We start from the raw sequence: 22,189 nt of genomic DNA on the forward strand, positions 1-22,189 counted from the left end.
ACTTTTAACTCTGTTAAGCGTACAAAATCAAGAGGCATAGTCTAGAAGGGAGAGAGGAAAAATAGGCACCCTGAATATGGCCCCTTTGGAGTGTGAACAAGAATAGTCTTCTAGCATAGCTTCACATCTTCTAAGAGGCATTTGACTGATAATGGGCTGGCCTTCTTTTGAATTTGGTGGAATTGAAAAGTAGCTAGCCCAAAGACATGTATAATGTGGACATTTCCCCGTCATTCATAGATGATTGGCTGGCCTCCAGGTATTATAAGAGAGGAATTAATTAAACCTCTAATGTACAAATTCAGTCATGTACTTTGGAATTTAGACATTCTATTTGAAGCGACACATAGACCAGGTGAACTTGACTAAATTTTTGTGAGCTCCTGAATAGCATGAAATTCCCTTTTGACGTTTATTTGGACTGGGACGGTGGTTTCTTGGCAAGTCGCACAATACAAATGCAGTTCTGCATGTAAGGTACAATCAATCATTTGCTGCATGTTGACAGCCAAATAAAGAATATTTTCAGATATGAGAAGACATATTCTTCATCAGCTTATCAATCCACTGCTGGATGAAGGCCTTGCTTCTATACAGTTTCTTTCCCATGTCACACCTGCAAAGTTTATGATTTAATCTTCCCACCTTTTATGTGGTTGTCTTGTAGGTCTTTTTTAATCTCTGGATATCCATTCAATAACTTCTTTTGTCCCTCTTTGATCTGTTCTTGCACTAAAAATGTTTTTTTTTTTTTACAATCCCAATCTAATAAACTACATTTTTGTTGCTCTTAAAGGGACACTCTGAACTCAAACGCATTACTCATATTGTGACATTGCAATCTGGAATTGGCAGCAGACATGAAAACTGTCACACCACCTGAATTGAAAAATTATGAATTAATCTAGAAGCAACACTGAAACCTGACCAGTCATCCAACAATTGTCTTATTTCCTTTTAGGTAGTGAAATTAGGCTGTTTGTTTTATGTCCATGTTTTCACAACTGACTGACAGTTCAAGGCACACCCATGAAAATATTGTGTGATATGTAATCTATTAATCTAATCTACTCAAATGTATTACTTAAACCTGGCATAGTGTACTGTTTCACTCTTTATTTTATTTTTCCATCCGCCAATGCTGGTGTCTTTCTTTTGTTTGCTAGTGGCAATCTGGACAAGCAGACTGAAAAGGGAAATACAGCTCTACATTACTGCTGCATATACGAGAAACACGAATGTCTCAAACTCCTCCTGAGGGGAAAGCCAACTACCGACATCAGTAAGTCTATTGCCCTTGACTGCAGAATCTGCACTACTGTGGATATAGGAAGTGTGTGAATTAAAATAAATGTCCTTACCGTTCCCTTTAAGTACTGGTTTGGGTTTTTATTCTTGCCCTGTGCAAACCTTCTCCTAGGTTCAAATTAAGTGAACTAGGGCCTGTTTGCAAGTATTTCCACACTTTAACAGTTTGGCCAGGGTTTCCCAAGTAGGTACTTAAGAGACATACGTTTTGTGTCCTTGCAGCCAACCAGAATGGAGAGACTGCGCTGGACATTGCCAGGAGAGTGAGGAACACTCAAAGTGAAGAGCCAGTAAGTTTTAATATAAATCAATAATAAAACAACAGAATTCTGTAGAAATCAGAGAAATCTGTCTCTCTCACACACACACATTTGTAAAATGCAGTTGCATATATCTCATTCATTCTTTCATTGTTGTACTTTCAATCAGTTAATTAGTTGTCAATTCAGTTTTTATTAAACCACATATTGTGGATATTACTTATGCAAATGTGTGTAATGTTTTTAGCCAACTTACAAGTCCCAATATGAGGAGCAGTGTACAGTTGGCTTCTGGGGTAAACTTTGCTGAGTGATAGTAACCCTTCTAGCTGCTAAAGTTAAATATCCCTTAACACAACTGGGGAGATTGAGTTTTGTGTTTCCATTCATAAAGGAGCTGGGGAAGAATTATTGTGGGTGCTCAAAACTTGATTAATCTTGCGAGTAGCAGAGAACTGTTTCAAGATGTTGTATTTCTAGTTGAAAGCCAAAAAAGTGTTTTTTTTTTTTTTTAACACCTTCTTTGTGTCAAACATCCTGTGCATTACGCACTGAATTTATTAATTGTTGTATAAGCCCCTAGCACTGGGCATGTGATGAAAAAATCACAGTGCTGCATATGCTAGAGGGTTTTCCTGTTTTTCAATGATTTTTCTGATTTGTGTACTATTTTGTTTGTGTAACTTTGCTTCAGTGGAATCCTACCAAAAGTATCATTTAAATCTGTGACCATAAGACTTTTATAACAATACTCATTTTCAGTATCTGACTGACTGACTTAGTTAAATAAATACCACTAAAATCCTCCTTGGTTTTTGCAACCACAATGAAAATATTGTAGTGTCACTGTATCAATATCATCGATTAATAAGCTGCAGTACAAATTTTTCATTCACATCCGATCACTGCAGTGTAGTGTGTCCAGCACATGTTTTTATAGTTACATATCCAGAGTCTTGTTTATAAATTTAACATTTTAATTTGCACCTTCTGTTTTTAAGGCAGCAGAGAAGAACATGGTTATTAAAAGAGTTAAGGACCAAGTTAAATCAAAACCTACAAACTGCAAATTCCTGAGCCAATATCTGATGCCATCTTCCCATTGGGTAGATGCAGAAGTGTCTGGCAAGGAGATTGCCACCCTCAAGTAACACATTTGCAATTTGCTATTGGCAGGCAGACTGAAGTCCTGATGTTTGTGGACGTAAATGTGTAATGCAGCAGATTAAATCCACTTAGCTAGCACATTTCTGTTTAAAATTATAAAACAATACAATTTAATAATTTTAAGGGGGCAAGGAGAGAAAACAGTGAAAACATGAAAAACAATACCTGTGTTTGCTAATAAAAAATGTTTGGACACAAACTAGTTATTTAATTTAACAGGCACTAGGTGGCAGTGCTAATTGTTTATGTCCAATAGAATTTTATGTCCATTCTTGCACGCATTTAACCATGTCCGTTTGATTTGTAGCCACAGCGTTGAGAGTAGGACATGCCTTTGCATTACTAGCACTTGTATTGTTTATTTTGATTTTCCGTATCCTCCCTCTCCCTTAGCTCTTGACTTTGACTTGACAGCTTTTACAATCTAGGATATAAGATTTATATATAGTTTACTGTATATCTCGTATACACTTGTGTAAATTGTGAATTTGTAAAATGTATTATGCCTTGAACCGCACTGTATTATTGCACTTTGTATTGCTCACCCTGGACAAGGGCATCTGCTAAGAAATAAATAAATAAATAAATAAATGAAAATAGGACATAGCACAGACACACCATTGCTTCTTGGAATCAAGCTCATAGAGACTGAAAAACAGGAAGTCATTGTTTGATAATAAACTGCAGTATAGTGTGGAAGTAATTAGGGGTTTGCATCTGTACTTTACTGCTTTTTTATTTGGTTTATTTGAAATTTTGTTAATTGTGCATTATTTATTTACTTTGTGAGCACGTGGTTTCCAGATAGTTCTAACCATTTTTTTTATTATTATTTTTTTTTTTATTCCCCTTAGCACACAAAGTAATTAATACGAGAGAAACACATTCATTTTCTTCTGATTATTATCTTTTTTTTAACTTCTGGACTATTATACTATTGGACAATTTTATTTACAGCTCTTTATATAATACTGAGGCTGACCTATATACCTTTGTGCTTGCGTACCTCAGCTAGTGCAAGCCTCGGCTGGGAAGTTCAATCCTCATGTCCACGTGGAGTACGAGTGGAATCTACGGCTCGAGGAGATTGATGAGAGTGATGACGATTTGGATGACAAGGTGAGTTACAGAAGGGGAAGGGACATTGTTTTCCAGAGGTGTAAATACCTGCCTTCTACTTGATCATCCATGGCCAAGCTACCAGACATAGGATTAGACCAACATCAAAACTTTGGACCAAATCAAAACTTTAACCTACCAGTGAATCGTGAATCACAAATATGTACTCTATTTTGTTTGAAAGTAGCCTCTGACAATAACATAAACTCTAGTAGGGTACAGATTTGTAACTTGCAATCCACGAGTAGGTCAAAGTTTTGATTTGGTCTAGTCCAACAATGTGATGGAGGGCCAATTTCTGGAGGTTGCATGGGATGGGTAGGCTGCAGTAGAAGATTAATCATCGATGAAAACTAAATATGTCCCAAATCATACCATTTTATATCCTATACATTTCTGTTAGGGAACATTTATGAATTTTTATTGTTTTATTATTTTCCCCCAGATTACATGCCCATTTTGTAACAGAAAGCTTATAGTAAAGGGGTGGTTGAAGGTTGGCTTTGGGGGGGACACACCAAACATCCTTGAGGACCACATTTCACCCCCGGGCCACACTTTGGGAACCTCTGGTCTAGTCCATAGATTTGTCTGTCTGATAGCTAGTGTGCTTGGTGTTTTGCAGACATCATAGCCTTAAAATGTTAAGATAAATCAACTGATCAACAAATCTATCATCACAGTCCTAAAACAAAGGCAGACATTTACTGCTCATTTGTTTGTCTTTTTTCAATTAGATTATTGTAGTTAACAATCAGATAACTCGGGTAGCAGCGAATGAGAGTGTCTTTCTGAAGACCGACCATGTACATCTATTATTATATCTTATTTATTTTGAGTAGATTCAATCCTTTTTCAAATTCTCTTTTCCTGTAGACAAATAAACTTTTGAAGCTGGGGTCCTGTACTGCCAGATATACTGTCACTCTGTATTATGTTCTTGGGTATTTGGTAACTGTGAATATATTTAGGTTGTAATTAGGGCCCCACAGGTGTATCGGAGAACTGATATTATTAGCCGATACTGGCCTTTTACAGAAATACCTGTATCAGCACATATTCCACCAATAATGCACTGATGCATGTTCTCAAACTATTGGCTAAATATTTTTTTCAAATTACCATAAAATCCTTTGTCAGACTTCAGACAATAAATACATGTTTATTTGGATTTACAGTCGTTATTATAATTATTTACCATTATTTTATAACATAGTTATGGTGCTTTAGTTTCCACCGGAAGCTTCCGACTCCACAGTGATTCTCATGCGCAGCGGCGCAGCGAGCACTACTGAGTAACAAACACACCTACTGAGAAACGCAGGGCAATAGCAATTAAAGAAAAACAGTTAATGTTTGCTGAAGATGTTGATTTGGATATCAGCAAATGAAAACTGTCTACAAATGACAAGCAAGCTCAGATCACAGGAATCTAAAGAAAATTTGTGAAAAACGCATCTTTGACAATGTTGGATAAAACTGACACTATACATTATATTTATAAAACCATTTCAAATCCTACATTGTGTTTTGGCTATGATTTGTATTGCAATACATTTAACATACATATTACATAAGTTACACTTTCGAGTGCATTTTTAAATGAATGTTTAAAAACGATTGCAGCTGTGCTGTGCTGCCTGCACTAACCTGTCACTGTTGTATCGGCAGTATTGAGCACTGAGCAGGACTAGAGAAGCTGACTCGTGTAAAATGTTAATATAAGCCAGGCCAGCACTTAAAACTATCTTTTTATTTCCTCTAATGTATAGAAGATGCACATTTTTCTATTTGTGTGTGAAATTTCTCATATACCTTGGTCTTTGTTCTAATGTATAGAACATGCATGTTTTATATTTTTCCTTTATTCTCCCTTATTCTAATTTATTTCATTTATTTTTACAGTGTTTGATTTGTGGGTGTTTTTTATGATGAAAATTAATTTTAAGTTTATTATGTAAAATGTAAACATCATGCCTTCAGTGCATATTTGACACAATATCTCTCTGACAGGGAGAGATTTGAGGTGTGCATGCAAGACAATGTCTGTTTTGCATGCTAATAAAAAAGTAAATATCGGCAGATATATCGGTAATAGGGAAAATTTTAGCTCCCAATTATCAGTATCAGTATCGGGCCAAAAAACCTTTATCGGCTGTAGTTGTAGTAGGCAGAAAAGTAATTAATTATACATTTAAAAACACTCATTACCTCAACTAATTAATTATTTCTAAATAGTTTCATTGAGTGTAAGACTATTATTTTGGGTTAAAGGGATATTTGTTTTCTAAAAAGTCATCCGAGATATTTCCTCTTAAAACCTGAAGCATTAAATCTAGGAAATTCACTAGTAATAATTCACTGGCATTTATATGCCACATTTTTACAGGGAAGCCATAGTCCACTATAACTACTGATATTAGATTCCATTGGTGCATTTATCAACTGTTTTAGTATACCTGTTCTTTACAAACATAATTTTAAGCAAATTCATGCTTGTTAAATAATATGTCCTCTCTTGTCTGTAATCTAAGGCTTCACCTGCTAATTGTTGTTTTGCTGTGTTTTAAAGAGCAACCAGAAAAAGGTACTGTTTGCAAAGGCTCTCTAAATATACACCCAGGTGAAGAAACACTAATTCAGATTATAATGATTACACAGTCTTCTCAGCCAAAACTTTACACTGAGTCTGTTTGTGCCTGCAGCCCAGTCCTATAAAGAAGGAGCGCTCTCCGAGACCCCAGAGTTTCTGCCACTCCTCCAGCCTCTCTCCCCAAGACAAGCTGGCCCTGCCTGGCTTCGGCAGCCAGCGTGACAAGCAGCGTCTGTCCTACGGTGCATTCACCAATCAGATGTACAGCGTCACCACCGACTCTCCCACCTCTCCCATCATCGACGCCCCTCCCCTCCCACCTAGAAATGCAGGCAAAGGTAGGCTTTTGGGTGGATTTCCCTTGGCTTTGCTGGTCTATTGTGGTACATTTTATTTCTGTTTTTAAATTGTGTGCAGTATTGAAATATATTTATAATATCTTGGGTCCCTTGCATCTAAATTCAGTCTTATTTCAACTGGGTACAGTGAGTTTACAGAATGCTTAATTAATAATTCACTGCAAAGTTTCATACCAGTACAATTAGTGTTGCCACACAAACAGCACAGCTCAATATATCTTGCCGTGTGTCCATCTTGTCTCGTACTTTTTCTCAGCATAGATTGAATACAATTGTATATGATATGAAGATTGTCCCTTACTGGAGCAGGCAAACCTAGTTAAGCTTTCAGGCAGACATTTGATGTAGATTGATTACAAAATTACCTTGCTGATCTTATATTGAGCCTTGTTTTTTAAGTTTATATATAATCTAAGTAGATTTTGAAAACTGGGTATCCCTAAACATTTTACATCAATTGTAATATTATTCATCAAATTATAATAGAAACCATTACAATCCTCGAATTGAAGATCAGCCATGAGATCAATTAGAAGTTAAACGGGTTAATTAGAATTAGTTTTTATAGGCCAGTAGGCTAATTCTCAACCTTATTGGGTGTCAGTGTGGACCCTTTCTGGACCACCAGGGGACGTCTCTGCCTGGTGATATTATTGTTTTATCTTTTTGTGGACCCTCTTAGATGATCTCACTGACCGCTCTAGAATATATTAATATTTTAGTTCTTATAAGCAGAATACATACATAAATTAGATGTAAGGACTATGTGAAAGTCTGTTTTAAATGTTCACTTTAGCTTAATCTATTTTACTATGCTAAAAAATGTGCTTCTGCATCATTTAAGTGTATGTGAATGTAGTTTAGGTGCATTATAAAAAACATGATTCCTAGTCCATGTAAATATTTTAAAGGGCACAGTAATGTATTTGATTGATATGGTTTACTTTTAAGGTAATATGATTTTCAATCAACTAAACTAGTTTGTGGAACAGTAAATTATAAATATTACTACTGAAGGTTTCAATTTCCAATGGTTATTACTCACTGAAATAAGTAATACAGTAGGAGTGTACTAATCCAGGATGTTTGCCCGACAGAAAAGGTACTATAAACATTATCTGTAGATTGTGTGTGGGGTCTTTGGCTTACTTGCTGTAACATTCGTGAACACCAGATTTAGTACAGTAACAAGAATATCCACTACCACTTTACCAGAAAAGCTGAATAAACATGTAAATAAATTACAGTGCTTCAGAAATATACAAAGCAGAAATAGAATGTTGCAACACACACCCAGATCAGGATTTACCAAAAATAACTGGCTTCAGGCATAAACTCAAAAACTCCAGCGCATCCTTCTGTGCTTGAAAAGATCAGTTTTATATTCTAAATGTCTTTATTGCTCGTATTGAAGCAAATGTTAAATGTCACAGATGCATGTGGTCGGCACTAAAAAGACTGAACTTATAACTAAAATTGTATCAATTTAAATGTAGTAATTTTCAAACCCACTCTTGAAGCTTTATGTATTTATTTTCACATACTTCCCCAAGGGATGCTTTCTCAGAAATAGGTCAGACTGATGGAGCTCAGTCGTCTTTCAGGGGCTTCTTCCATTTCTTTGCCTTGAAGTCATGCTGTACCTCTTCCAGGAATAGAAACCCTGCTGTGCATCTTACATGCTGGCAGATAATTGTGCCCCAGTAATCTTTTATCCCACGTAAATGTGTATAGTAACCATTTTTACAAAACTGAAAATTACTTTCTCACTGCTTATTGTGTTGCTCTTGGATAGCTGAAAGTTACAATGATATAGTGTTAGTAGTTTTGTTCACTTTGTGTGGTAAACTATAGTCCCGCCTTAAAAGTCTGAGCATTGCTTTGTAATTATATTTATATTCTCTATGGATGCACATAGATTGGCTATCAATCAGTACACTGTACACTATCGGCTATTGGGTGATTGCTTTAAAATGGCCAACATTTCTGACTGATGGTGCTGCTTTTTGGATGTGCCTTGTTACGTGAGAATGTCGGCTGTTTGGACCTTTTTCAAAGTGTTGGATCAGGACCGCAGGATGGCCATTTGTAACACATGTGCCACTGTAATAAAGTATCAAGGAAGAACAGAACGTTTGTTGTTGAAGAATGTTACAGAAATTAATACTAAAAGTTGTTTCATCACTTTGTACTTGTATAATTGAGTATGTGTTGATTGAAAAGCATAAAAAGCAAATATTGATTTATTTTAAGCCAGGGTAGAAATGGGTAAAGAAATAAAGGTATTATCGGTATCAGACCATCATTTTCATATCAGTGCAACACTAATATTCCATTTTTTTTGTATTTATTCAGTGCTCCCTCCACTCACATTGTACTAAAGGAGCATTATTCATTTAACATAATAAAACTATCGGGCCTATTATGTCTCTTGGGTTCTGTCCAAATGCAGTGTGCTAAAATAGCTACTCAAGATTCATATCTCAGGTGTGTTTGGATGCAAGAATAAGTTTTATGTAAACAAATAGTTTCTATAGCAATAATAAAACTGATAGTCTCTGATAGTATTAGACTGATACAAAGGGGTTATAAACAGCACAAAGGGGCAAAAAGCCTATTACTGCATCCTTATGTTATGTTTTATTAGATTTTCTGCTGTAATAGCCAGTCAAAAATATTTTATTTTGTTGGTTTGCAGTGTACACTCCAACAGAGTGTAATTTCTCTTTAAAATGTACTGATTTGTGTGTCAACTAATTTGTCAAGGAATTAAAGGTAAGTAGTAATTACAAAAACACGTTAAATGATGATGCTGAAATTGTTCAGTTGTTTAAGTATGACTAAAGATGTTAGGCATCAGACTTAGTGCTGATGGTCAAAATAAAATTTAAGATGACCACTGATATGTATGATTGGTATAAGTAAAATAGTTACATAAATACAATTCTGTCAATTACATTTTTTATATCAAAATTACTTAATAGAACTATATAGAAGATTTTATGAAGAAATTGAATGTGTTTTTGATGGCAGTATACACACATTGAGTCCAAAAAGCACTTATACATCTGGTTTACTAATACGTACTAAAGCAAATCACAGCCTGTTTTATAATCAGACCTATATCTCTGACACTATATTTGATTTATGGTTTACTAAATGGTACAAATTCATCCTGCTAAAAATCCTAAATAACAGAGTGTTCATTTAGCTTACCATTTTAAAATTAATACATTTAAATTCGTATGTTTAGTATTCAATTGTAGCAGATTCAACGTAGTTGCATGTCAGCATGCAGTACACAACAGTTTGCTTGGGGCTGCTTTTTGGGGGCATCTAAGCATTTCCAGTAAAAAACACATTGTGTTATATATTAATTCTGCTCCCTGCTTTTTAGTCCTGCAAGAGAGAGCCCTATTTCCAAAGGAAACCTCTCAAAATCTGCTTTATATTGTGTTAATGGGGGTTAATGGGTATATACATCTAGTACTTATAGCTATGGATACATACACATTCATCTGCAGAGTATGTTTCTCTCACAGTCATTTGCTCTTTAGTTGTTTTTCTTCTGGATTTTGTTTTTGTCTTAATATTTCAGCATGATATTTTGTATTTAATTTGATGTTCTTTTTGTTGCATGAATCCGTGTTCCCATGTTCTTTTCAAGGTGAGTTTTTGCTGTGCCTCCTTTTCCTGGCCTGCCAATGAACCAACCCCTTATGTAATCCTGTGCCATACCTCTCTATCCACAGATGAGGTGTGATGCTGTCCATCAATGGCGTCAGTATGTTTGCATTTCGAGTCCTGCTGTAGTAAGCCTGTGTTATCTGTGCTTTTCTAGCTCCTTCTGGCCCTCCTTCTACCCTCCCTCTTGGCTCACAACCCCCCAGTGGCAGCTCCACCCTGTCTAAGAAGAGGCCTCCGCCCCCTCCCCCTGGACATAAACGCACCCTCTCTGACCCACCAAGCCCTCTACCTCACGGCCCACAGAATAAAGGTGGGATGCCTTGGGGTGAGTTGGTAAAAGCATAATAAATCGATCCATAAAACCAACAAAAACACCAGGGCCGAGTTGACTCGTGTGGCGTTGCTATGACCACACTATATTTTTTTGTATTCGTAAATCCTTGCCAGATGAATGCTGGAAGAAGTTGTCCACAACACCGATATGGTCACATTTATCTTCCAGCATAGGAAACACACACTCAACAAGATTAGTAATATGGAAGACATTTGTTTTTGGACATCTATTTGAAATCTAAGCACAAAGGCTTCTGTGTTTAATTTAATATTAAAGTGGTGTGCGATCTTGAATTCATTGACGAATGCCACACATTCTCAAGCACGCTTTTCACCATGAGTCCAGGAAAAATACATATATATCCTGCGGGCCTTGCACCAATTAGACAAGCCTATCTGGGAACCAGTATGCTTACACACCATTTGTCTTTATTTGTCTTTCATTTCACATTAATTTATTGATTTAACTTTGTTGGAAACTTTTGTTTGGATATTTGTCTGTGCTTTGCTTATTAGTAATCTTTTGAACAGAGTAAATCATTCATTATTTCATCACCCTTCTTGTTATTTTGAAATGGTTATAATCCACTCATACATTGGGAATACATTTAAATAGTTGCACACATGTAAAAATAAACTCTTACTTACAGATGATGTGCAGGTACATATTGCTGCCATCAAAAAATAAATAGAAAATAGATGATAGTGTTAGTACAAGGGAATATAACACATCTCTATTTACTTTAACTGTTTTATTCCATAATGTATGCCCTTCTAAATCAAAGTTAGAAATAGAGCAAGCCTAATGATAACTATTTGTTTTCATTAAAAAAAAGTAGGTTATAAAAAATGTTTCCTGTAAAATATCTGACACCCAGGGATAGGGAATTAGTGGGGAGAATCCAAATAAAATGTATATCACCAATAGCTGACTTTTAAACTTAAAATCTCCCTGATTTAATTTAATGGGAATTAATGCATCTGTCACGCACCCAGTTCAGCACTAAAGAGAGAAAAGGGTTTACGATGCTAATTTATTACTCAAATGCAAAATAAATAAAACTGTAGCCTTTCAAATTAAGTAAAATCCCGGGCTTCGAAGCCATAATGTTGGAACTTTTTTCTTCATCTAAACCCGTTCACAGCTTTTTCATCTGGTTGTTCCACAGATCTTTTTTTTCTCATTTTGGACAAGGGTTTTATAATGATCACATCAATGTGGGAGGGTTAGAGTTTGCTGTTTTAAGGACTGCAAACCTAGCAGAGAACACAATTTTAGCAACTTTAACATTTTCATATATATTTTCATACCTCCATCTGATGAAAAGGGTGTTTAGCTCTTTAGATGGGCTGCATGTAAATAAAAACAATGTGACAAGTACTAGACGTGGACTCTACACATCCTTGCAATTTCCTTACTTGAGTCTTAGGTCTTTTCCTGTACATTATCAAGATGTTATCTCAGATTAGTTGGCCAAAAATAAGTAACTGTAATGGAATACACACAATTGTATAATCCGAGTGTGCATTTGTTTTTATTTCACAAAATACTTATTTTCTACCTATTGTTAATAGTGCTACCTATTACTTCTTATACATCTTATTAAGGCAGCATTTTGATTGTAATCTTGAATGAACTAAGTGAGGGAGAATTTGAAGTGTCATTTGAATAACACATCTTAATAACAGTCCTGGTAGGGTAGTCCACTGTTCAGAAATGTAAATCCATAATTGTTCCTGTCTTTCACTGAACCTGACCAAGGCCTAGTCTGAAATTAAAAAAGTATTTTTTTGTTAACTGAGATCAGCTTCCTCTAGACATTTGTCCATCTGGTCCCTGTGCCAAGTCCATACGTTTGCTAACTTAATTATCGGGTCAGTGCACTGTGTCAAATTCCCTTGCTCTTTACCAGCCCTCTGTGCCTAACATTTCTTCTTAAGACTTGTATCCAAGCAGACCTTTAATTTCCAAAAGGCTTTGTTAAAGGCTTTGTTTTAGGCAGTAGGCTTCATGATGTTTTTACTTTTTCCATAAGAAGATGCTGTTTGTCTCCATTTCCAGACTCTATGGGACATTGTGCTGCTAGCCACAGGACTTGCATCAGTGTGTCACCATATCTTCTCTGGAAACATGTTGCTGACACAATTGAACATATTCAGCAAATGTGAACCAGGGCAATATTAATGCAACATTCACTATTACATTGTTTACAGCTGTTTATCCCTGAAAAGTAAATAACACAACAAGGTTGTAAAATGGAGCATAAGCAGTTCAAAATGTAAATTGGAAGTCTGCATATGCTATTTCTCCTTGATTTTGCCGTATAAGGAGTTTATTTTAAAACACCATGCAAGAAACTGGTATGAATATCTCTTCTGCCTTTTGATTGAAAAGATAACATTGACAGGCCTAAGATTGCATCTATTGGGGAAGGTGTAGAATTTGTTTGCTTTTGTTCCATTTCCATTTTATCTATTGCTTGTTTAAGGATTCTCAGGCTCTATCCAGCAGTTAGTCAAAACATTTAAAAGTTATTTTATCCAGAAAATATTAATATCTGCCTTGGTGTTCACAAACTTTGGATTACAGGTATGATCAACTTAATGATAATAAATTTCAATAGAACAAGGACACATATTACACTTCGCAATGTGACGGAGAGCTAGGTTAATCTTGGCAATATATTTTATGAAGCATCTCAAGTTCAAATTTTCCATCAATATCGCGTTCAACGCTGCAGTTAGCACATTAAAGCATTTGAAAAATGTATATACATACTCTGATTTTAAGCTTTACACTGTCCGTTTTTTTTACAGGGGAAATAGGACTGTAAACTAGTTCACAGTTTTATTGTTTTTGCTTAAGAAAAACCTAACTAATTGCAGTTCTATTATAGACTCATTCGAATCCCATCTTCACGCACATTGCCGATAGTCTGAAACTGACACCTGCATTCATTTTGTATTTTATTTCACAGGAAATGATTCCACTCCACCTTCTGTAAACAAAACATCTGGGAACAAGTTTGAGGGAATTCCTCAGCAGCAAAGGTATGATATGTATGTTATATATGTTTATGTAGGCTGGTACCTCCACACTTTCTTCTTTGCTATTCTCAACCCTTTACTCTTTCTTGAATGTCTCGTCACCTCCTGTTTTCTTCTGAGCCTTGGCATTCCTCTTCTCTGCTCTGCTGAGAGGAAATGGAGGCAATGTGGATTGCCCTCTGATCTGGATCTCTACTGCTGTTTCCACTCCTCCTTCTCCACTGCTACACAGTTTTGCTTCTGCTTCCCCACTCAGGCCTCCACGAACAACACACACTTTCCTCCCTCCAAATCTCCATCCACCTCGTCTTATCACAGTCTCATCTGATGACTTTGCTTTCTTCTTCCTCTGTCCCTTGTTCCTTCCTAACACAACTCTTTGTGCCCCCCTCCCAACTTCTCCTTCACTCCTTATATCAGATTCTGATTTCTGGTTTGCACTTTGTAAACGTAAATGTAGAACTTTCTATATGCTTCCTTTCATTTTCTCTCTTCTCTGCTCTCTGGCTGCTTCCTCTTTTACTTTAAGAAGGCTAACATCACCCCTACCCTCAGTAAATCTTCTCTTGACCCTACCCCCCTCCAGAACTTTTTACTTCCTTTTACTACCTTTCTAGATCTATCTATCATTGTAGAACATGACGTTTACCATCATTTAATCTTGAACATGAAGTTAACCATCATTTCTGAACACTGAGCTTGACCTTGTCTTGGTTATCCTACATTGACTGCTCTCTCTATCACTATCACTAACTCTTTACATTATGCTCTAGTAGCAAAGGTCTCATCTATCCAAATTATTCTTGACCTGTGATCTATTCTTGACACTGTTAACTCCATTCTCCTCTCTGCTGTCTGTTTCGGAAGCCTTTGATTTGCTCAGTGTTTCACAACCTTTTGGCACCTTTATTCATTGTAAATTAGGGCTGTCCCAAAGGGTAAATTTTAACCTTCAAAGGTTCGGAACACATTACCGAACGAAGGTTCAAAGCTTCGTTGGTGCTAATTTGCATAATATATTGATGACTTCACATTAGCTAATAGATTTGAATGAACAGCCTACATTTTTTTTTGTACAAGTAATCCATATAAAGAAAATAAAACATTTCCTTGTAGTTTAAAATCTCGAACAGTGATCGTTTTTTGGTTTTTTTTTTTTTACAAGCACAGGGTTAATATGGATTTTACTTGCATGAACTAGCGAATCGATGTCCCTTGATGAATATATCCCGGTGTTCAGTACTGTACTGAAAGTACTAAATAATAGACACCGAAACAAAGTAACCTTACCTTAACTTTGCGTTAACTCTAATAAAAAGACTCCCTTCTACAGTTCGGAGTTTGTGTCAACATTATATATTATTAATATTTTACTGATATTATTATTATTATTATTATTATTATTATTATTAATGATAATAATAATGATAATAATAATAATGGGTCAATTGCAACAAACTTGCAGAGTTGTATGGATCATCTCCAGTGCGCTGCTTTCAGTTCTATGCAATTGACCTGTTAAGCCTAAAATTTGTAATGTATAGATTCATTTTGTGTATATGTAAAATATTGCATGTTAGTCTTTGCTAAACAATGTAAGTCATCTTGAATAAAGGCGTCTGCTAAATAGCTGCTGTCCTTTGGGATTTAGGTGAACCCTTTCCAGATTATTTTTAATAGGCGATGGTTTTGATTATGAATACTTAAAAATTATAATAATAATATTCAATTTTTGTGTGATGTAGCACTACTACTACTACTACAAAATCCACACTTGGCCCAAGAGTTCTTCCCAAACTACCTCAGAAAGGTAAGTCAATTTCTTATTCTTACATAGGAAGCAAGTCCAAGATAATTATACATTTATAATTTAGATTACTTATGCAGTAAGAAGCATTACCTATTTTCAGGACAGTAATTCATATTATATATATTGGTCTTTTACTTGCACAAAAATGCTTAGTACTTGTTGAAATAAATATTAACTTTTTATTATATTAAATATTAACTTTTTATTATATTATGAAATTGAAATACATTATTTATCGGTAATTACAAATTAGGCACCTTCCAAATCGCATTACAGAGAAGAAGGCCTGGGATAAATACCGAATTCAGATGCACAACATGTTTAATTAATGGGAAACATTTTGGATGAATTCGATTTTGAGGTCAAATACATTTTTGAATCCACAAAACAGTGGTTTCTGTTTAAATATTTAGACACTGAGAAACATTGCAGACACATTACAGTACGTGAAATATTTAGACATTTGAAATTAATATGTCTCCAAGCTGTACCAAAGAGCGGGTTAGAAAGTCAGCAAAGTAGTCACACTGAGGCCACAGTTTATAATAATAATATTGGAGATTATGAAGTGGGTATAAAGGAGTATGATTTTTTACAATCCTACCAGAACAATCTAATAAACACAATAATATTAATTCACTGTTATGCATTTTCTTTCCTCCTTTCCAGTGGCATTAAGAAAAATCGATACCATCCATCACCCTTCCATAGATAAGCCCAACCAGTACCCTGAGGTGTTTCAGAAGTCCCCCCAGGCTGTTGAAACACCTCAAAAAGGCCTGTTACCAGAGAAGCCCCAGCCAGGAGACCTGCCTCCCAAACCTCAAGTTGGGGATTTGCCCCCAAAGCCAGGGGAACTACCCCCAAAGCCCCAACTCTCAGAACTGCCCCCAAAGCCACATCTGGGGGACCTTCCCCCGAAGCCCCTGGTAAAGGACCTCCCGCCCAAACCTCAGTTTTCAGATGTCCCCCCTAAACCCCCGAGTGCAGACACCGCGCAGAAGGCACCTCCGGGGGAAGCGACGCACAGGCCGCAGTCTTCCGACAGCCCTCCGCTGAACAAGCTGGCCGAATCGACTGCCAAGCAGCTGTCTGAGGACACCAATGGTACCCCGCCCAGCGTCATGGAGATGCCCGTACCTCTGCCTAGGAAAATAAATACGGTACGTTAGCCACCTTCTGCCACAAGAAGCGGGTAGTGTGTTCATTGATGCAAAAGACTGTCCACTTAATAAATCAATGTGTAGACAAGTACATAAGCAAGCTGGTAAATGTAAATCCTTTATACTCTTAAGATCATCCTAGTGGGACCAATGTGTATTTGGCCTGGAGACCTCCATAGTTATTGCCATGAAACAATTTGACAACCTAATTCTGACAACGAAGCACATTTTGTGTCTTTCCAGGGGAAAAACAAGGCGCGGCGCGTCAAAACCATCTACGACTGCCAGGCTGACAATGACGATGAGTTGACTTTTGTGGAGGGAGAAGTGATAATAGTTACAGGAGAGGAGGACCAGGAGTGGTGGGTGAGTAAACCTTTGCAAAGAGCTCCCAGACACTTAAATAGAGTAGCATTCCTTCTGCAAGAAATAAATATGTATCTTTTACTAATGTCATAAATAGACAGGTGACAAATTAAAGGAAAAACCTGAATAAATAAGAGGAGGAACATAACGAATGCAGATGCCTCTAAACAGGTGTACTGCATTATACAATTAAGCAATTAACATCCTATCATGCTCTGTGGCATGTATACAAATGCTGAGCAGGCCCAGTTGACCTCGATTTTGGATCAAGATGGCAAGAAGAAATTATCTGACTTTATTATTATAAGTGACTTTGAAAGCGGTGTCATTATTGGGGCACGAATGGTAGGAGCTTCAGTCACAAAGATGTTCAACTGGCTCGTGATCTGGACAAGTGTGTGAGTGCATGTGTGGCGACACCAAGAGAATGGTACAGGCCTGACTGCTGGACCCCTACAGTGAGGGTGTCCGGAGGCTCTGTTATGCTGTGGGGGGCATTTTCCTGGCATGGTTTGAGTCCACTTGTCCCCTTAGAGGGAAGGGTCACTGCAGATCATTACAAAGTTATTCTGAGTGATCACCTTTATCCTATAATGAAACATTTCTATCCTGATGGGAGTGGTCTCTTCCAGGATGACAATGCCCCCATCCACAGGGCACGAGGGCTCACTGAATGGTTTGATGAGTATTAAAATGATGTGAATTATATGCTATGGTCTTCGCAGTCACCAGATCTCAACTCAGTTGAACACCTATGGTAGATTTTGGACCGACGTGTTATACAGCACTGTCCACCACCATCACCAAACCCCCAAATGAGGGAATATCTTTTGGATGAATGGTGTTCATCCTTCCAGTAGAGTTCAGAGACTCGTAGAATCTGTGCCAAGAGCACTGAAGCTGTTCTAGCGACTCGTGGTGGCCAACACCTTACTGAGACACTTTATGTTGTGTTTTTCCTTTGTCTGTATATTCCTACAATTGATAGTAGGAAGAATCCCAAACAATATATGCCAAATTTGTGTTTATATTTTTTATTTAACTATTTATTAGGGCTGTCAATCGATTAAAATATTTAATTGCGATTAATCGCATGATTGTCATGAGTTAACTCGTGATTAATCGCAATTTAATCGCACATTTGTATCTGTTCTAAATGTACCTTAAATTAATACTTTTCAAGTTTTTAATACTCTAATCAACATGGGCATGGACAAATATGGATGCTTTATGCAAATCTGTTATTATTAGTGAAACCATACTCAACATAGAGCATGAAGACTTGACATGTTTCAAAGGTCTTAGATGTTTTTCAAAGAACTTGTTCATGTCTATTAGACACATGAAAATAATAACAGAAGTAATGGGAACCTGGTATTTCTCTTTCTTTGCACTGAGTAATTTACTTACACAAGCCTGTTTACATTTAGTTATTTAGCCACCCATTTAGTTATCGCTGTGGTGAGTCTATTGCTTGTGGAGTTGTCCATCTGTCTCCGCTGCTAATTATCTAGTGTGCTCTGCCTTTGGCGAGGGGGAGAGAGCTCTCTGCATCAGTTGAATTTGCCGTCAAGTGATATTTTAAACTCGACATGCTGCGGTGATAACTTAATTCACATTGACAATAAATGCAGACAACTTCAGACATCTCTTTTGTATATGAATTTTCCGTTCAGAAAACCTTTTTCTTTCTCCATTTTTTTTGCTGCTGCATCCTTTCCTGTCTTATGGCTCGCTATGGCTGCATCTCCATTTCTCCAACTATGGGCTAGGCTGCATTAATCGCGCATTAATACAATTTGTGCCATTAAAATGAATTTGCGTTAATGCATTAATTTTGACAGCCATACTATTTATGTATTGTTTATTTTATTCAGCATCACTTTTAGATATCCAACTACAGCCACAGGTGACATTTTAGAAGAAAACAGTTACAAGGATAATCTAGAATATTTTAGAGTTTATGTGAATACTGAGTTATCTCAAGCATAAATGCTTTTTTCCCCTGTGTTTTACAGATCGGGCACATTGAAGGGCAGCCGGAAAGAAAGGGCGTGTTCCCCATGTCATTCGTTCACATCCTGTCTGACTAGCAGAGAAGTGGACTTGCGTTTGGCACATCATTCATGTAAAGCATCAGGCTTCTGTCCAGCTGCAAGATGTAAGACGGTGCCACTCTCTAACGCTGGGCACAAACATGTAAATAGCTGCTGTTAAAACAAGAAAAACAAAATAAAAATAAAAAACATGTAGGTTCACCTCATGAGGTGTAAAGTACATATGTATTGTAAATATACTGTGTTATCCTGCCTTTACCAGTATTATCATAGCCTTGGAATCTGGCACGCCTTACATGGTTTGCTGTAGCCATCCTTGGAATCTAGCACTTACTTAACATCTCTGTCTATACTGTTCAAAGATATGTATGTATATGTGTGTGTATGTGTATATATATATTATATACATATACATTAATCTACACACAAGTACCCTGCCTGCTTACCAAACTTAGGCAGCCTTCTTCAGATTCTATCCATTTAAGCTTGACCGTTTAACGTTAATATCATCTCTGTATTGTCAATAACATCGCAAGATCAGGAAAGTAGTTACATTAGGATAAAATTTCAGTCTTCAAATCTCTACTGCAGGGCTGAAGATATAAGATGGTTTTGTAACTTTACAGAGTTTACGGAAATAAATGCACGTAGGATGAAATATATATTCATTAAATGTATTCCTAATTCATGCCTGCATAATATAAAAAGAAATATATATGTATGTGATTTATATACACATCCCTGTACCAACTGTCCAGACATCATCCGTTTACTCCAGCCGCTCCTACATGTTTAGTTTTTATTTTTATTTTTCTTGTTACTTGTATTGGCTACAACCTTTAGATGCTCGACTAGAAGCATATGTGTGTTCCTTACATGCTATCCCGAATCTAGCTGCAGGAAATGTCCATGTATATCAAAATATGTATATTGTCACAAAACATTTCAGGAAATAGTTTTCAGTTTCTGATTGCGGCGTTGAAAGAATCCCTAGTTCGTTCTTTCAGGTACGTTTTCCTAACTTCATTCCAGATGTGTGTGTCCTGTTGCTCCGCATGAAATAACACCTGTAAAAAAGTTTCTGATATACAAGGGATCTGCATTTATATCCTAACCTCAATACATAACGTTTGACAGCTTGCTTTGAGTGTCTGGACACTTCTAGAGGGATGGTGTATATATGCATATATATGTAGGTATTACCAATCCCAGCATGTGGTCTTCTTTGAAAGGTTTGGGACATTAACCTTTGTGATATATAACATTGTGGAATATATGTTCCAGTTTTTAGAAAGTCAGCAATGACTGACCAAGGTATTAATAGAATCATGCTTACCAGAAACTCATTGTGCCTCATGAACTGTTGTATTTTATTTCAATGTGCAGGGAGATGAGGAATTTACATTAGTTATTAAAGTCTTCAATGTATTAAGAAGAGACTGTGTATTGCTATATGAATGCTTCCTGTATTATGTTTAATGGTCTGTGACACACATACGCACGTATACACACACATGTGTAAGTATATGTGTGTGTGTGTGTGTGTGTATATATATATATATACACACACACACACACACATACATACAGCTCTGGAAAAAATTGAGACCACTTGAGAACTTGGAGTGGTCTCAATTTTTTCCAGAGCTGTGTATATATAATATATGTGTGGGTGTGTCTGTGTATATATACACATATATTCTCCTGAAAGTGTGTGACAGACAAGTCACTTCAAGTATTGAAAACAAATGAATCTTTATAGGTAGAATGTGATTTGTCTAGTTAGTAGAAGTAACAAAAGCATCACTTCTGAAATTTCAGTAAAACAAGGAACTGTAGGTTCCACTGTTAAACAAACTAAAAAGTTGGCAAGTAATTTCAATTTGTTTAAATGTTAAGCTTGGCCTACATAATTCATAAAGACGAGTGCAATTGTAGTTTAGTGAATATTTATTTCATCCAGACTTTATTGAAGAGACAGTTTGGCGGTATAAAAAAATGGGGTAACCTTGCTCAGAGTCGCCTGTTTAATGTAAACTTCTGCACAATTTTTTTTTTTTTTTCTTTTTTAAAGCTGTCGTAATCTTCTTGTAAATGGCTCTGGATATGCTTTTAAATGGCTTTGCCATTACTATTTTTACATATTTAATTGTGAGCGATAACTGGACTAGATGTAAACCTTCAGATTTTATTTCCACTCAGTTGCCGATTCCGGTTCCCGTGTTTAGTTGTGCTGTTTGAATAGAGCGGTCAGGAAGGACTTCCACCCTATCATTCCATTTTATCAATTAATAAAAATTATATGTTGAGTAAGATGACTTTTGTTTTCTGTCCTTAATTACAAAAACCACAGGAGGCATCTATACAACCTGCAGGACTGTTACAGGTGCCAGAGTGAGAATCACTAGTACTGGTCTTTCTTACCACTTTAGATGTGTACTGGCCTGTATATGGAGGATGGTTTGATCAGCAGTCAATATTTGAGTTTCTGACACATAAATATGTACTCTGCATCTTGATTTTTTTCATAAAATCAGACAGAAAAGAGGTTCAAGCTCTTTAACTCACACCTAAATACAAAGGAGTACATTACTTTGTTAATGATTACACATTTATCTCTCAAATGTACTTTCATATTCAAATGAAACTCATTGTACTATTTAATATTTACAACAGAAGCCTATATAATCCTGAATTCATAATGAGACTGTAGTTTTAATTCACTATGGTTAGTTCTACTACAGAGATGATTGAGTTTAGATCTCAAACCACATTTTAGAATTTACATTTTTGCTAACCACTACTTTATATTTTTTGAAAACTGAAACTAAAGTAAAATCAGACTCTGAATACAACTACCTGTGTAATTCCCACTTCACTGCAAGTACAGAGTTATTGATGTCACCATCTGGGCATTAC

At 36.3% G+C, this 22,189-nt stretch overlaps 1 protein-coding gene across 4 annotated transcripts in view; it reads left to right on the forward strand.

The window, feature by feature from the left end:
• The window catches only part of asap1b (ArfGAP with SH3 domain, ankyrin repeat and PH domain 1b), a 123,421-nt gene extending 101,838 nt beyond the window's left edge, over positions 1-21,583 (forward strand). For 2 of the 4 annotated variants that reach the window (XM_066723444.1, XM_066723445.1), the window contains exons 21-30: positions 1,167-1,282; positions 1,531-1,598; positions 3,747-3,854; positions 6,560-6,785; positions 10,648-10,803; positions 13,805-13,877; positions 15,620-15,684; positions 16,354-16,847; positions 17,091-17,213; positions 19,232-21,583. In XM_066723444.1, the coding sequence (XP_066579541.1) occupies positions 1,167-1,282; positions 1,531-1,598; positions 3,747-3,854; positions 6,560-6,785; positions 10,648-10,803; positions 13,805-13,877; positions 15,620-15,684; positions 16,354-16,847; positions 17,091-17,213; positions 19,232-19,306 (1,504 nt within the window). In that variant the 3' untranslated portion in view covers positions 19,307-21,583. Of the gene's footprint in view, positions 1-1,166; positions 1,283-1,530; positions 1,599-3,746; positions 3,855-6,559; positions 6,786-10,647; positions 10,819-13,804; positions 13,878-15,619; positions 15,685-16,353; positions 16,848-17,090; positions 17,214-19,231 lie in introns of all 4 variants that reach the window. The other 2 variants (XM_066723442.1, XM_066723443.1) reach the window with 1 other exon arrangement.
• Positions 21,584-22,189: the final 606 nt, after the last annotated feature.

Source organism: Amia ocellicauda, chromosome 2 (assembly GCF_036373705.1).
Source record: "Amia ocellicauda isolate fAmiCal2 chromosome 2, fAmiCal2.hap1, whole genome shotgun sequence".
NCBI lineage: Eukaryota > Metazoa > Chordata > Actinopteri > Amiiformes > Amiidae > Amia > Amia ocellicauda.